Below are 16575 nucleotides of genomic sequence, written 5' to 3'. Positions count from 1 at the left end.
GAATGTTCGTCAGGGACTGACAGTCAATTCTAGATTGTCCAACAAGGGACTTGAGCTAATTTTCCGTATATGTCCATTATTTTATAGAAAACTATAGATGTGATCTAGTTTCAAGTCATTCAAACATCTGAACTTGAGAAATTTGCCTCTTTCATGGGTCTTAAGATGAGGGAACAAATACCATGGCCAGATGGTCCTGTCACTGGAAGACAGAAGCCAGTGTCCTGCACTGAATGCAGACGGACAGCTGCAGGGCCTGTCCTCAGGCTGCCTGTGAGCATCCCGGAACCCAGGGGAAACGTGACTGCATCCCCCTAACCAACCTGGGGAGAGCTGAGATCATAAAGTGTACCAAAAATTTCCTGGGTCCTAGTAGGATCTACCAGCCACTAATATAAAGGATTATATATTGCAGAAAGAATCCACCTGGCATTGCAGAAGACATGGATTCAACCCCGGGTCTGGGAAGATCCCACATGCCATGGAGCAACTAGGCCTATGTGCCACAACTGTTAGGGCTTCCCTGGTGGCTCAGCGGTAAAGAATCTGCCTGCCAATGCATCCCCCCTGGAGAAGAAAATGGCAACCCAGTCCAGTATTCTTGCCTGAAAAATCCCCTGGACAGAGGAGCCTGGCGAGCTACAGTCCATGTGGTCGCCGAGTTGGACACAACTTGGTGACTACACAGCAACAGCATGGCCGGAGGGGCACCGTTGATTGGCTGGTGAGAGGGTCTCAGTGATACTGGCAGTGTAACAGCTTGCACAGTGCTAGACTGGCGCAAAATAATTGGGTTTTGAAACTTGCATGTGTTTGAGCCCAAGAAATACATTTGGTTCCTAAGCAAAACTAAGAGCAATTGTCAAAATAGTATACAATCGGGTCAGCTGTCTTATTTCAGATGTCTTCTCACCATGGTCTGGTAGTGCTGGTCTTAAAGTCAGGTGTCAAAACAAGAGTTTCAGTTCATTCAGGAAAGGCCTGCTAACGTGGCTAAGGAATCCTGTATCCCGTGTCTTTTCCAGTATGAATATGTCCTGGTTGCAGGTGATGGTGAATCCAATCTTCATCCAAGGTTGGATTACTGTTGTAAAGCAACTATACCCCAAACAAACACGCACACAAACAAAAAACCCCAAAGTTAGATTATGGTGATAGACTTCAGAAACAGTGTCCTTTTAATAACTAAACTTACAAGGAGCTATCTGGGAAGTGAGTCTTGTCAGTGAATACTTCAATTAACAAAACTAGAATGTTCACTGAAACAATCTTTTTCTTTCAAAAATTACCCTCATTTCTACCAAATAAGTGGTTAACTGACCATATTGTTAGCTATATAATCTATTAAAAATGTTTACACACATGACACAACCTAAGAAGTTTTATCACCATTTGTTTAACAGTGCTTCTCATTTAACATACCAAATAAGTCTAATCAGTTTAATATTCCTCTGAGATGGGAAGAAAACAAGTATTTTGAGGTGCTCCAGGGGACAATTAGGAAAACCTCAAAGTTAGTTAGAGAGGTCAAACAAACTTCACTTAGAATTCGATCTTTGGAAAGGTTGTCAAAAGTATCAAAATGTTTTAAAACACTTGGTCAAATAGAATCACAGGTCACTGTGAATTCCCATTCACCTAACCAAAGTGACAGTGAAAGATCTCAATGGCAAAGTCAGGTCACTCAAACAAACTCATAATCTACTGAAAAAGCAGCTCAATATTTTAAGAAAAATGTGTCCTCTTAGAAGGCCAAACTCAGGTTTTGTACCACTTTAAAACTTTTTCTTAAGTTCAGTCTTAGCCAGTCTTGACCATGCACAAAACTCTCACAGTGTCCTTTTTCACAAACCTCCATGAATTTCTCTATCCGTAAAGAAATAACCAGCTCTAGGACACCACCTTTTTTTTCCCTTTAACAAAATGCATTTTCATTCCTTATACTTTGCTTTGTTGAAAACACACATCCTACCTTCCTTGCATCCTAAAATGTCTCCTTTATAATTCTTAACCTTAAAACCTTAAAATTTCAGGATTTCCCTGGTGATCCAGTGGTTGACTCTGAGCTTCCACTGCAGGGGACACAGGTTTGATCACTAGTCAGAGAACTAAGATCCACCTGACGTGCATGGTATGGCCACACACACACACACACACACACACTCAAAATCTCTAGTGAAAACCAAGAAGCAAGTAATTGTAAACTGCTGTGATATCAGCATTTCCTGATTGACAAACTTACGTGTTAGTTTTCCTCTCTTAAGAACAGACCTCCCCAACAATTAATGTTCTGGTATTTCATCCTATTTGAAATGACCTGGATAGCAAATGAATTCTCGTAATTTAATTTGGTTTAATTTCTAGTTACCAAGATCTGGAGATACCTCACCACACAGTTTGCTGGAGCTCAGTGAAAGCGCCAAGTCCCAGCCACTGGACCATCAGGGAATTCTTGGCTCAGTTTCTCTCAATGACACCGTCATGAGTGCTTGAAGCACCAGGCAATCAGCCTCTGTCATGCCCCCAGATAAGCAGTACTTACTTGATGATCACAGTGGGGTTTCCTTATGGGACGGCTACAGGTCATGAAAACTGATCCTACGACACTTCTGGGAGATCCTCTGTCGTCTAAGAGTATCTTGTAACTGGAAGGAGTAAAATGTCCCTTTATTCTTTGGAGATGAAAAATTCAGTCTCTGACTTCACTAGTAAAATTTTGTTCAGACCATGTATCAACTCATTTTTTTTTTTTCAATTTAAGCCAAATTTGACAAAAACCCAGCCACACGTTTCCCTGGTTCTCTTGCCCAGAGCCCCTAGGTTCCTAGGAAATGCACCAGTGCCCCAAAGACAGCAAGTCTTAAAACCAGCTCAAATAAAAATTTTAGGATCAACACCCAGACAATGAGATTTGAGTATCAGGAGAACTTACCAAGAACTGAGGAGTGTTGAGAAGCTGGTGGGGCTCAATGGGCCCATGCCAGTACCAAGCGCTGGTTCTGAGTAGACCCCAGGTAGCCTCTGGCAGGAATCTCTGATAGCCTACACCAAGCATATATTAATGAAATGAAAAATAAATCTAAAAAAGAAACTTAAGCTTTTATTTGAGCCAAATTTGAGAATTATAATCCAGGAAGAGCATCTCAGAAAGCTCTGAGAACTATTATGCCCGTAAGAAGTTATATAGTTTTTTGAGACACAGGGCTGTACATTAAATGACATATTGTTGACAATTTACATAATCCAGATCTGAGCACCATGTGACCTCTTATCAAGAAGGAATATTACCTTTAAGGAGTTGTTTTAGGAGAATGTTGCTCTTTACTGTTGAGTGGCAATTTCGACCCACGGGGAAGGTTTTGACTGACGGAAAGGTTTCGACTGATGCAAAATGCAGGTACACAATGCACAGTGGAGGGAGAGAGGAGGCGAAAGGGCAGAGATTTTTTTGGTTAAAATTTTTCTTCTCTTGCCATAAAATATGAATTTTATTTCACAGTTAATTGGCTCAAGAGTTAACCTGCCAGGAATAGATGTTACTCATACTGTAAAGCACAGTGAAGTCAGATTTATTTAAAATGATGTATCAAAGTCATGAGAAAAGAGCAGTTGTGAATGTGGAAGCCCAGGGTTTATAGCCCAGATCTTATACTAAATACAGGAATGTTCCTACTTTTGCCTGTAAAATGGAACTAATATAGTCTTGCCTGTCTGCCTCTCATAGTTGAGTATTATTATAAAGGAGGTTTAAAAACTTATGCTCTTCTGTATTGTATACCATAATATATACCATTCCCTGAACAGACCGTGGCACGATTCTTATTTCTGGGAAAAGCTAGTCCTTTTAATGTGTGCTAATATGGGTTCGTGAGTCATGAACCAGTATGTTCTAGGTGTAGGTGGAACAAAAAAACCTAGTTTCAGGAAGCAAGAGCAGGTACAGTGAGCCAAGTAGCTGATTTAAGGAGACTGACTTTAGAAGGTAGGTAGAGCTTTTCCTCAGCTCTCAATCCTCTAGCCCCTTGCCTGACCCAGCTGGTTCTCAGAGCCTAGGGTTCTAGGGGTTGTTGTTGACTGGCTCTTTTTATGCTTTGAGAGTTCATTCATTGTCATTCCAGGGCCAAGTTTTCTCATCAGACCTTTTTTTTCACTGCTTATCTGGAGAATGGTTATCTGAAATCAAAATGCCACTTGTATCCCAAATTCACTTCCACAACCACCAGTATAAACTAAACCAGGAGATAAACACTGATGTCTAAACTCCTAAGAAAGCATTCCCAGTGGGTCAGAACCATTTAGTGTTTCCTCAGTTCAGTTCAGTCGCTCAGTCATGTCTGACTCTTTGCGACCCCATGAATTGCAGCACACCAGGCCTCCCTGTCCATCACCAACTCCCGGAGTTCACTCAAACTCACGTCCATCGAGTCGGTGATGCCATCCAGCCATCTCATCCTCTGTCGTCCCCTTCTCCTCCTGCCCTCAATCCCTCCCAGCATCAGAGTCTTTTCCAATGAGTCAACTCTTCGCGTGAGGTGGCCAAATTATTGGAGTTTTAGCTTTAGCATCAGTCCTTCCAATGAACACCCAGGACTGATCTCCTTTAGAATGGACCGGTTAGATCTCCTTGCAGTCCAAGGGACTCTCAAGAGTCTTCTCCAGCACCACAGTTTGAAAGCATCAATTCCTCAGTGCTCAGCTTTCTTCACAGTCCAACTCTCACATCCATACATGGCCACTGGAAAAACCATAGGCTTGACTAGATGGACCTTTGTTGGCAAAGTAATGTCTCTGCTTTTGAACATGCTGTCTAGGTTGGTCATAACTTTCCTTCCAAGGAGTAAGCGTCTTTTAATTTCATGGCTGCAATCACCATCTGCAGTGATTTTGGAGCCCCCAAAAAATAAAGTCTGACACTGTTTCCACTGTTTCCCCATCTATTTCCCATGAAGTGATGGGACCAGATGCCATGATCTTCGTTTTCTGAATGTTGAGCTTTAAGCCAACTTTTTCACTCTCCACTTTCACTTTCATCAAGAGGCTTTTTAGTTCCTCTTCACTTTCTGCCATAAGGGTGGTGTCATCTGCATATCTGAGGTTATTGATATATTTCTCCCAGCAATCTTGATTCCAGCTTGTGCTTCTTCCAGCCCAGCGTTTCTCATGATGTACTCTTCATATAAGTTAAATAAGCAGGGTGACAATATACAGCCTTGACGTACTCCTTTTCCTATTTGGAACCAGTCTGTTGTTCCATGTCCAGTTCTAACTGTTGCTTCCTGACCTGCATATAGGTCTCTCAAGAGGCAGGTCAGGTGGTCTGGTATTCCCATCTCTTTCAGAATTTTCCACAGTTGATTGTGATCCACACAGTCAAAGGCTTTGGCATAGTCAATAAAACAGAAATAGATGTTTTTCTGGAAGTCTCTTGCTTTTTCCAGGATCCAGCAGATGTTAGCAAGTGTTTCCTAAGTAGCATTAAAAAATGAAAGCATACCTATGCACTGCAAGTAGTAACATTATGATATTTGTTTCAATGTATATAAGGACTGAAACAGAGTCTAAAAAGATAGTTTTTTAAATGGAGGTTCCCAGTCCTGAGATACAAATGCAAAACCACTGCAGTGATGCTCCCAGGAGGCTTGAGTCCAGCTGATAGGTAGGGGTGAAGCACAAGGAAGAGCCGAGTGGCCAGCACCCAAGGTCTGAGTCTACGTGGGACATGGTCATTCCCTCCAGGTCTCAGAAAAACACACAACTTTAAATTGGAGAATTATGTTTTATTTGGTGAACATTCTGAGCAATCAAGCCTGGGAAGCAGCCTCTCAGACAGCTCCGAGGGACTGCTCCAAAGAGGAAAGGAAGGAGCCAGGATATTCAGGAGTTTTGCAATAAAAATCAGGTAGTCAGAACATCAAAAGTTTAATTAAAGAAAATCCAAACATCTCAATTTAACGAATTTAATACTTTTCTATGTATGGGAAGATGCAAGAGTCCAGGCTTACTGAAACCATTCCTTTGATATGTACCTGACCTATCCAGGACCAGCATCCCGCTCTTTCCCATCCTGAGTTCCCTCAGGGTGCACCCCGGTGGCCACAGCGGCTGAGGGCCTGGCAGCAGGCAGCCCACCTGTCTCTCCTGAGCTCCCTCAGGGCTCACCATCAGGGGCAGTTGTAGCAGCTGATGGTTTGCTGGCTACAGCCCCTTTTGTTGGTTGATATGGCAGGCAACATTCTTCATCCACAGTGCTTCCCCTTAGTAATAAAATTCGACCAACATTTGGGCGACATTTCACGACCTATATGGTCCCATGGTGCTAGGAAGGCTCATTCCTAGAGCAGGCAAAGATTCTGTTGATAAGCTACTCAATGTATGGAGAAGTTTTCTTGGAGCAGGCCCTGTTGATATCTAAAATTCTCTGGCTCCCTTGTCTTACTAGTCTATTATGATCGAGGAAAGGTTTTTCACTGTTGCTTCTTCCCATATCTAGAATCACACTATTACAATCATTGATCTATTTCCTTGAGATGTTTAGCCATCATTAATTTTGTTAGAGACCTGGTTACACATTGAGTAATGCAAGAGACAATCTTATAAACTAGCTGGGATAAGTAATAGAGCTAGTAACATTAATAAGATCATAGTACAACAGAGAGAGACACAAACCATAAACAATCTGAAAACAAAGAACAAACTAAAACAATGATTAGTATGAAAGTGAACATGTTAGTCACTCAGTCATGTCCGACTTATTGTGACCCATGAAATGCTGTCCACCAGGCTTCTTTGTCCATGGAACTGTCCAGGCAAGAATACTGGAGTGGGTAGCCATTCCTTTCTCCAGGGGATCTTCCTGACCCAGAGATTGAGCCCAGGTCTCCTGCATTGCAAGCAGATTCTTTACCATCTGAGCCACCAGGGAAGCCTATAACTACTTTAATTTGGTTGTAATAAGCCATCAAGTCCATAGGAGACCTAGCTGGAGAAGCCAAATTCTGAGAGCATTAGGTACAGAGAAAAAGACAAATGTTTCCTTTTTATAAAGGTATATTTTATCAACATCGGAGAAAATGTTTTTCTGGAAAATAAAGATTTAAAACCAGTACTTTGCAGAAAAAGTCATAAAATTATAAATGTTTATTTACCAGTTCATTCAGTCCTATGTAATTAATTTCTGATGATCTGGATGAAGTACTCAGGTTTTCCATTAGAGTTTTATAATTTCTTACCCAGTTCAGTGGTATGATCTAAAAGTTACCAGAGCTGACCTTCCGGCAGCCGGGCCACGCGCCGAACCGACACTGACAGGTCCTCGCGATTCGGCCCGACGCGCCCCCTCTAGCGACATCATGGTGGCGTACTGGCGACAGGCTGGACTCAGCTACATCCGATACTCTCAGATCTGTGTAAAAGCAGTCAGAGATGCACTGAAGACTGAATTCAAAGCAAACGCCATGAAGACTTCTGGGAGCACCATAAAAATTGTGAAAGTGAAAAAAGAATAATCTACCCTGAGTACAGCCTGAATGCTGCATGTACAAGGTGAAGCTGTGGGCACATATTATAGCAGATTGGAAACCATCTCCCTTCATGGAAAAAAAACAAAATAATACCTGTCTTGTTCATAGATTGACAATGCCAGTAAATTAAAGTACAGTTCACTCTAAAAAAATAAAAGTTATCAGAACTTATATTTGTCAAAATTCCTTTTTATGAATTTTTTAAAAGATTTTTATTTTATAGAAGCATCAGAGTAAAACTGACTGTCAACAAATGATAAGACTTAAATGGCATGGTTAAAGATCTGATTGCAATGCAGCTGGCAGGAAGGAAACTTGGATATTTCTGTGACATATAACATTTTAAGATAATAACTAGAATTATGACTAATAGCATTATACCAAAGCATATCAGAATTTTATAAATTTCATATAAAATTTAGAATATCTATAAAATTTATCTATATAATATAACCTAGGGTTCATCTCCAATCATTTGACAATGATTCTCAAGTAATTGAACATATCAAAGAAGCCTAATTAGCCTAATAGGCTAAGTAAGATGCCTTACAGTTCATCTGAAATATCCCAGACTTAACCAGAGATCAAACGAACCTTAAAGTTTGATATCTGGGAAATTTGTCAAAAATATTATCACTTGGTCAAATAGGATTACAGGCTTCCCTGGTGGCTCAGACAGTAAAGAATCTGCCTGCCAATTCAGGAGACCCAGATCCCTGGATTAGGAATCCCCTGGAGAAGGGAATGTCTACCCTTCCAGTATTCTGACCTGGAGAATCCCATGGACAGAGGAGCCTGGAGGGCTACCATCCACGGGGTTGCAAAGAATCAAACACAATTGAGCGACTAACCATTTCAAACAGGATCATAGGTTACTGTAAAACAATACTCGCTTAACCAAAGTGACAAAAACTTTTTTTAAAAAGCAACAAAAAACAGATCACTTAAAAAACTTCACACAATCTGTTACCAAAAGCAGTATATCAAGAAAACTTCATTCTCTTAACAGACTAAATCAAATCCAAGCTTGCACCAGCCTACTTTTAATAACATTATCCATTTACCTAATTAAATTTATCTAATCTGAGCCTGCCCATGTACAAACTTTTTCATGGCTTTTTTTTTTTTTACAAATTTTCTACAACTTTTTATATTCGTATTAATTTGTCCGTTTTTTAAATCCAGAAATAACCAGCTCTAGGGAATCATTCTTTCCCCTTAATAAAATGTATTTCCATTCCTCATATCTTTAGCTGAAAACACATATCCTATTTCCCTTGCATACTGAAACAGCTCCCTTATTATCTTTAGTAGTTCTAATTATATACAACAATTTTAACCATTATAAACCTTAATCTTGGGATTTCCCTGGTGGTCCAGTGGCTAAGACTGCATCCACCAGAGTTCTATCCCTGGTCAGGGAACTAGATCCCACATGTCCCAACGAAGACCTGGGGCATCCAAATAAATAATGAATATTTTTTTTAAAAAACCCTTAATCTCTAGCAAAAACCAACAAGCAGCAAGTAATTATAAACTGTCACATCAGCCTTCCCTGACTGGAATATTCCCAAACCTCTAGAAACATATATCATGATTTCTTTCCTCAATGTGGTACAAGATGTGTTTCTAATAAACACTTAGTTTTCTTCTCCTAAGAAAAGTGGTTAAATGTAGAACTGTTTAGCAGTTAATGTATCAGCATTTTCTTATTTGAAATAATGTGGACATTCAATACATTCTCCTCATTTAACTTAACAAAACTCAAGTTACCAAAACTCTGGAGAAACTTATAGACAGACATACCCAAGATATAATTACTTCTAAAAGAGTTCACCTGAAACTCTCATCATAGTTACCTTTATTTTACAACTTATAAAAATACTGCCATACCAAGTAAACGTGCTGTTGGCAAACCATAACAGAAACAGCATGAATCTACTGACCTTCAGTAAACCTAGGTACAATAAAGACATGTCTATATTGATTAAGCTAGCAAGCTTAAGCTACTTTTAATACCAGATTTTATACTATATATAAAATAGATAACCAACAAGGACCAACTGTATAGCACAGAGAACTATACTCAATATTTTCTTTTCCCTTATCAGATCAGATCAGATCAGTCGCTCAGTCGAGTCCAACTCTTTGCGACCCCATGAATCGCAGCACACCAGGCCTCCCTGTCCATCACCAACTCCTGGAGTTCACTGAGACTCACGTCCATCAAGTCACTGATGCCATCCAGCCATCTCATCCTCTGTCATCCCCTTCTCCTCCTGCCCCCAATCCCTCCCAGCATCAGAGTCTTTTCCAATGAGTCAACTCTTCGCATGAGGTGGCCAAAGTACTATAGGAAAAGTCTGAGAAAGAAAAAAAAAATATATATATATTTGTATGTGTGTATATATATGTATATAAACTGAACCACTGTGCTGCCCTAACACCTGAAACTAACACATTATAAGTAATGATATGTCAATAAAAACATTTTTTAATGAGACATTAATATTGAATATTTCTTAGATCATGTAAACCTGAAATTCATTCTGGCCAGTTTCTTTCGTATTTAGAAATATTTAGTTTGTAACATCTTACTTTTAAGTCAGTTATATAGAGCTCTTTTTAAAATTTAATTTTAATATTTCCTAGAGGTAGAGCCATTTCATAATAATGTCTCTTACTAATGTACACATGGACACATAAACAAACAAAACTAGAGATCTCATAGCTTCACTTTAAAACTTAGTTATGAATCAGTTATTACAATATAAGCTTACTAGTTCCCACTCCAGTGTTCTTGCCTAGAGAATCCCAAGGATGGGGCATCCTGGTGGGCTGCCGTCTATGGGGTCACACAGAGTCGGACACGAATGAAGTGACTCAGCAGCAGCAGCAGTTCATAAGTAAGTTGGAATAAATTACATTTGCTTGCTAAGATGACAAAGGCTTTATTACTTGTGGAAGAGACTTTTAAGATTTGTATTTGATCTTGATAAACCCTTAAGGAGGCTATGAACTGGATTTTGGTGGAGGGTGCCTTTCCAACTGTTTAAGTTTTAAAAGGCCACTTTTTCCTTTTTTGTTCCTTGGTTTCAGGTTCTTTCTGAGTCAATTAGGCTCAGTTTCAGGTTCTTGTGGGTTGTATTTACATTTCTGATTTATCAAGACTTGTGAGACAAAAACTTTTAAATTTCCAAGAACTTTTTAGTCACCTAAATTATATTAAAAGATTGATTTGAAAAGATTTCTAAATTTCAGAGTTCTGTGTTCTAAAAGTTTCGGGTTTAATTTATCATGCCTTCAAAAACTTCTCTGGTGGCTCAGAGAATCCACCTGCAAATACAAGAGACATGGGTTCCATCCCTGGGTGGGGAAGATCCCCTGGAGAAGGAAATGGCAACCCACTGCCTGGTAAATCCCATGGACAGAAGAGGCTAGCGGGCTATAGCCCATGGGGTTGCAAAGAGTTGGACTTAGCACGTAAAATAACAAAAACTCACAGAAGGCAATGAAGAAAGGCTCTCTTTTTGAGTGCACAGGTTAGGCTCAGAGCAAAATCTCTTATTAGCTCCTGAATATGAATTCTCAGGTTCTTACTTTATATGGTATGGGCTCAGATAAGCCTAAGATTTCCTTTAGTATGTTTAATATTTCCTGAGGGGTAGATATATATGCCCCTTCTTATAATATCAAGCAAGGGAAGCATTCCCCAGCAAAACATGTCTATTCCACAATATAATTAAGCAAAAGAGATGTAACTATCGAATATAAGGCCTATTTAAATAAATAATTTTTATTAACTTTCATCTCAATTCTATCAACTTTTATACCTTTAACTTTAATTTTCATTAGGACCCAATGAACAAGTTTTGGTCTTACAAGGAATTCTAGAACTCTTTATTTCCCCAGACCATTTTACCTACTTTGTATTTTTATACTGGGGCTCTGGAGTCCCCAGTCAAGCCAAGGGATTCAGGCCCTTTTGTCAAACTTTTAACTTGATTGATTAGCCTGTCGCCCCAAATAATTGTTGGTAAAGTATCTCAGTGTATTTTTTTTTCAGCCCTTTAAATACATGTTTTAACTCGGGTAAATAGAGTGGACTTGTTTGGTACCCTTTAAAGTTGGAGACCACTAGGGGGTCCCTTTGGCCCATCCAACCTTAGGTAGTGTTTTATCAAACCTTTGATTTAATCCTATTAACGCCTGTTTTATTTATCCCACTTTTAAGTAACCATCTAAGGATTTCTTTATCCATTTGGGACCAGTCACCTTAAAATCTCCACCTTGTTGGGGAGAAGTCTGTAGACTTTCCCTTCAGTTTTTTCTTGTTTTCCTGTTAATCAACCTAATTAATTATTCCAGTGTTTTTATTATCATCTATAAGACCCACTGAGGGGAAGAATAGACCACAGTAAGGCTTCCCAAACCTTGTTTGTTTTAAACTAAGGGAGTTCTTAGGTTAACCATCATATTTTTTTCCCACCTTCCTTTCTCCTCACAGATACCAATAAAACAGCTATTTATAATGAGAGCTCTCTAAAATTTTACCAGTTTAGAGTTTCTCCAATTTAAAGGCTCCATCATCTGGCCATTCATGAGAGGTATCTTAATAGTGCCTCAAACCAGTAAGATGCAAGAGGCATTCCCCACAAGATGCCACCTAAACAAGACCCAGAAAGTTTATTCCCCAAAAATAGGCTAAGAAAGGAAAGGCCTTTGGGGTACAGGCTGCAACCACCAAAGTTCAGTTGGCAAAAAGCCTCAGAGGAAAACATAGGAGATACACTCTTTGACATACATCAACATGTATCACAGCAAGATCCTCTTTGACTCACCTCCTAGAGTAGTGGAAATAAAAACAAAAGTAAACAAATGCGACTTAAACGAAAAAGTTTCTGCACAGCAAAGGAAACAATAAACAAGATTAAAAGACAACCCTCAGAATGGGAGAAAATAATTGCAAACAAAACAACTGACAAAGGGTCAGTTTCCCAAATATACAAGCAGCTCATGCAGCTCAATACCAGAAAAACAAACAAACAAAAAAAGGATGCAAGACCTAAACAGACATTTCTCCAAAGAACACATAAAGATGGCCAACAAACACATGAAAAGATGCTCAACATTGCTCATTATTAGAGAAACGCAAATCAAAGCTACAATCACCTCACACCGGTAAGAATGGCCATCATTAAAAAATGTACAAACAGCAAATGCTGGAGAGGATATAGAGAAAAGGGAACCCTCTTGCACTGTTGCTGGGAATGAAAATTGACACAGCCACTATGGAGAACGGTATGAAGATTTCTTTAAAAAACCGGAAATAGAACTACCATATGACCCAACAACCCCACTACTGGGCATATACTGAGAAAACCATAATTGAGACACCTAACCTAGATAGCATATTAAAAAGCAGAGACATTACTTTGCCACCAAAGGTCCGTCTAGTCAAGGCTATGGTTTTTCCAGTGGTCATGTATGGATGTGAGTTGGACTGTGAAGAAAGCTGAGTGCCGAAGAATTGATGCTTTTGAACTGTGGTGTTGGAGAAGACTCTTGAGAGTCTCTTGGACTGCTAGGAGATCCAACCAGTCCATTCTGAAGGAGATCAACCCTGGGATTTCTTTGGAAGGAATGATGCTAAAGCTGAAACTCCAGTACTTTGGCCACCTCATGCGAAGAGTTGACTCATTGGAAAAGACTCTGATGCTGGGAAGGATTGGGGGCAGGAGGAGAAGGGGACGACAGAGGATGAGATGGCTGGATGGCATCACCGACTCGATGGATGTGAGTTTGAGTGAACTCCTGGAGTTGGTGATGGACAGGGAGGCCTGGCGTGCTGCAATTCATGGGGTTGCAAAGAGTCAGACACGACTAAGCGAGTGAACTGAACTGATACCCCAATATTTACGGTAGCACTTTTTACAATATCTAGGACATGGAAGCAACCTAATGTCCATCGACACATGAATGGATACAGAAATTGTGGTACATATATACAATGGAATATTAGCTATAAAAAAGAACACATTTGAGTCAGTCCTAATGAGGTGGGTGAACCTAGAGCATATTATACAGAGTGAATTAAGTCAGAAAGAGAAAGATAAATATTGTATATTAACACATACGTATGGAATCCAGAAAGATGGTACTGATAAACCTATTTACAGGGCAGCAATGGAGCAGCAAACATAAAGAGCAGACATGTGGACACAGAGAAGGAGAGGGTGGGATGAATTGAGAGAACAGCATGGAAACATACACAGTACTGTATGTAAAATAGATACCAAGAGGGAATTTCTTGTGTGACACAGGGAATTCAACCCAGTGCTCTGTGACATCCTAGAAGGGTGGAAGATGGGAGGGAGGCTCCGGAAGGAGGGGACATACGTATACCTGTGGCTGATTCATGTTGATGTGTGGCAGAAACCAACACAATATTGCAAAGCAGCTATTCCCCAATTAAAAAAATACATATATACAGCAAAAAGCCCATCAGAGTTGGTAGTCAGAAAAAAGACTGCTCAGAATCCCAGCCTATATGACTGTCTGCCAAGTGTACACCATACCTTCCGGATGGCAGAGACCAAGTTCTCAAAAAACTAAAGGCCTGACACAAAAGGCCTGAAAGAGATGAGGTGGAATATTTACATCTCAAACACACATAAAAATGCAAGCTCCCCCTACAAGGGCTTTTGCTTTTGTTTAAGGTCAGAATTCAGATGTTTTTTATCAAGCTGGCTTTTTCTAACTTAACTGCATAGTCAGTAAGAGAGCCCCAACTTAAGTCATTTTCAGGGTGGGATTTCCTTTAATTCCCAATTAAGTAGGTATTTGCAAGTACGAACTCTGTACATTCACAAATCTGGCTGGAGTGTTGTTAGTCTGAGGCGGGTTTTCTGATGTCCCTCATTTTTGTTTGAGAGAATCTATTTCCCATTTTAAAGATGAATTTCTCAGGGATAAGATTTACTTTTAAATCTTTTATCTGAGTGAATTCTTTTTAAGGTATCCAATTTGAGGAAGGCCTCAGCTGAGCCTCTTACTGAAACATGCAGCCCAGACTCCTCCTCATCTTTTCTACTGGGCAAATCCCAGTGTCTTTCAACCAGGCTCCCTCTGTATCTTTCTGCTAGAGGGTACTTTCTTCCAGTGTCTTTCAACAGAGCTCCTCCAGTATCCTGTCAACTAGGGAGGTCCCTCCCCAATATCTTTCAATTGCGAAGCCAGGTACCTGTTAGACACTGCCAAGCAAAGCTCAGAATACTCCATCAAAAATCAGGAGATCCGAGAACAAGGAGAGACTCAGCTAAATTCGTCTTAACTCTACGAGTAGGTGGGTGGGCACAAGAGGTCTCTGCTAGTACCAAGGCTCCATTTCCCCGTAGAGTTCAGGCGAAGGAAAGAAGTCTGCTCTGGGTTCCCTCAGTGGTCATCAAAACTGTGGACTGGAAAAAAAAAAAAAAAAAAGGCAAAACCTAAAAGTGGAGAATAGTTTTATTTGGCAGACTGAGAACTCAAGCCCAGGAGGCAGCCTCACAGAGCTCTGAGGGACTGCTGTGTAGGATATACAAGAGTTTTGCAACAAAATCAGGTAGTCAGACCATCAAAAGATTACTGATAAAGAAAACCAGACAGTTCACGTTAAAGAATTTAGCTTTTCTCATGCATAGGAAGTCATACGAGTCCGGGCTCACTAAAATCATTCCTTTGCTATGAACCTTAGCTAACCAAGGCCAGTATCTTATTCTATCCCATCCGGAGGCATCTCAGGGCGCACGGCTGGGAGTGTCTGCAGTGGCTGAGGGCTCAGTAGTAGGCCTTCCTCCATTCTGGGGATGTCCCTTGGGGCTGCAGTGTCCTTTGCCAACAGGGCAGCAAAATTTTTCATTCACAGCTGCAAAGGACCTCGAGCCTCAGAAACGGCCGAGCCAGGCTCCTCCAGGCGGCTCCTCTGCCCACTCGGAGGGTCGGCGAGCCTACGGTCCCCAGTCTGGAACTGTGGCGCTGGGTGCTCCGCGGAGCGCGCGGCCTCCCAGGGCTTGGGTCTCCTCGGGAGTCGGGACGCCGTGGGTTCGTCAAGGGTGGCCGCGACCTGGCGCCTCTCCAGGCCGGGGAGCTCCTGGCCCTGCTGGACCAGCTGCAGGAGCTGCGCAAGTGTCACCGAGGCCTGGGTTGACTCGGCGGGCGAGGAAGCCGGGCCGGACTCGCTCCGACAGGTAAGAGGCTCCATGGCGGGCGCGGAGGCCTGGGCGCTTCCGGGTTGGATGGACGCAACCACGGCCGGAAGAAGTGAAGGGGGACGCAGACCGTACCAAGTGGCCCAGAGAACGGGGGGCCAGCTCCGCGCCGAAACGCTTTACCCACACATAGAGCCCTTAGCTCGACCCAGAGGCCCTGAAATAAAATGCTTTAGAAGCCGGGAAGGCTTGCACAGAACGGAACTGCGTGCGCACACGCCGATACAAGCAAAAAAAGACCCGAGTTTGCACAGATGCCTGGGCCATGGCAACTCACCTGCTTTCACGCATGTGCTGAGACTACTGCGTAGACACGTGGCGCGTGGTGGGGTGCGGGGATAACCTCCATCCCGGGCCCAGCAGTGCCAGACAGAAAATAACGGAGGCGATGTCTCCGCCGGCCTCAGGAGAACTGGGAACAAGCGACGCCCCTGCAGAGCCTCGCCACTCTCCCCCCAGATCCTGCGGTGGAGACTATCCCTGGCTTTCACAGAGTGGAGGAGTGAAGATGAAGGCAGGCCAGGAGGGCTACATTCCCTTCAGCTGCTTGGGAAATCAATGCCAATAAAACCCAGGTTTCTATGTTTATCGAAAGCTAGCCTGATCTGGCGTACACCGCCTTAATCAAGCGAGCAGAGCTTAACTACTACTAATTGGACAAACTAGCTTCATCTGTCTCCTGAAGTGATGGAAGCACACTACAAGTTTAGAAACAGTACATCTCTGTAGCGTTCCTGCCAAGAACGTTTGCTCTGAATCTAAACTGGAGGAATGAATAGACACAGTAGGAGACATTCTAAAAAATG

At 41.6% G+C, this 16575-nt stretch overlaps 2 protein-coding genes and 1 long non-coding RNA gene across 3 annotated transcripts; 1 reads left to right on the top strand and 2 right to left on the bottom strand.

Annotated features, from left to right (window-relative positions):
- Window positions 1–808: 808 nt before the first annotated feature.
- On the bottom strand, window positions 809–16316 carry LOC129645888 (uncharacterized). The gene is made up of 4 exons (XR_008711533.1): window positions 16047–16316; window positions 2933–3042; window positions 2543–2645; window positions 809–1098 (listed from the first exon to the last, which is right to left on the bottom strand). It is a non-coding gene; the product is annotated as an uncharacterized LOC129645888 (long non-coding RNA).
- On the top strand, window positions 7266–7677 carry LOC129645887 (ATP synthase subunit epsilon, mitochondrial-like). The gene has a single exon (XM_055571395.1). It carries the CDS (start codon window positions 7350–7352, stop codon window positions 7503–7505), a length of 156 nt encoding a protein of 51 aa, XP_055427370.1. The 5' UTR covers window positions 7266–7349; the 3' UTR covers window positions 7506–7677.
- On the bottom strand, window positions 15009–15980 carry C3H6orf226 (chromosome 3 C6orf226 homolog). The gene has a single exon (XM_055571394.1). The coding sequence runs from the start codon at window positions 15760–15762 to the stop codon at window positions 15421–15423; it is 342 nt and encodes a 113-aa protein (XP_055427369.1). The 5' UTR covers window positions 15763–15980; the 3' UTR covers window positions 15009–15420.
- Window positions 16317–16575: the final 259 nt, after the last annotated feature.

This window comes from Bubalus kerabau, chromosome 3, assembly GCF_029407905.1.
Source record: "Bubalus kerabau isolate K-KA32 ecotype Philippines breed swamp buffalo chromosome 3, PCC_UOA_SB_1v2, whole genome shotgun sequence".
Lineage (NCBI taxonomy): Eukaryota > Metazoa > Chordata > Mammalia > Artiodactyla > Bovidae > Bubalus > Bubalus kerabau.
This window is presented reverse-complemented; position numbering and strand designations above follow the sequence as displayed.

Coding starts and splice junctions, on each gene's coding strand:
- LOC129645887 (XM_055571395.1), top strand. CDS start 7,350: ATGGTGGCGTACTGGCGACAGGCTGGACTCAGCTACATCCGATACTCT.
- C3H6orf226 (XM_055571394.1), bottom strand. CDS start 15,762: ATGGAGCCTCTTACCTGTCGGAGCGAGTCCGGCCCGGCTTCCTCGCCC.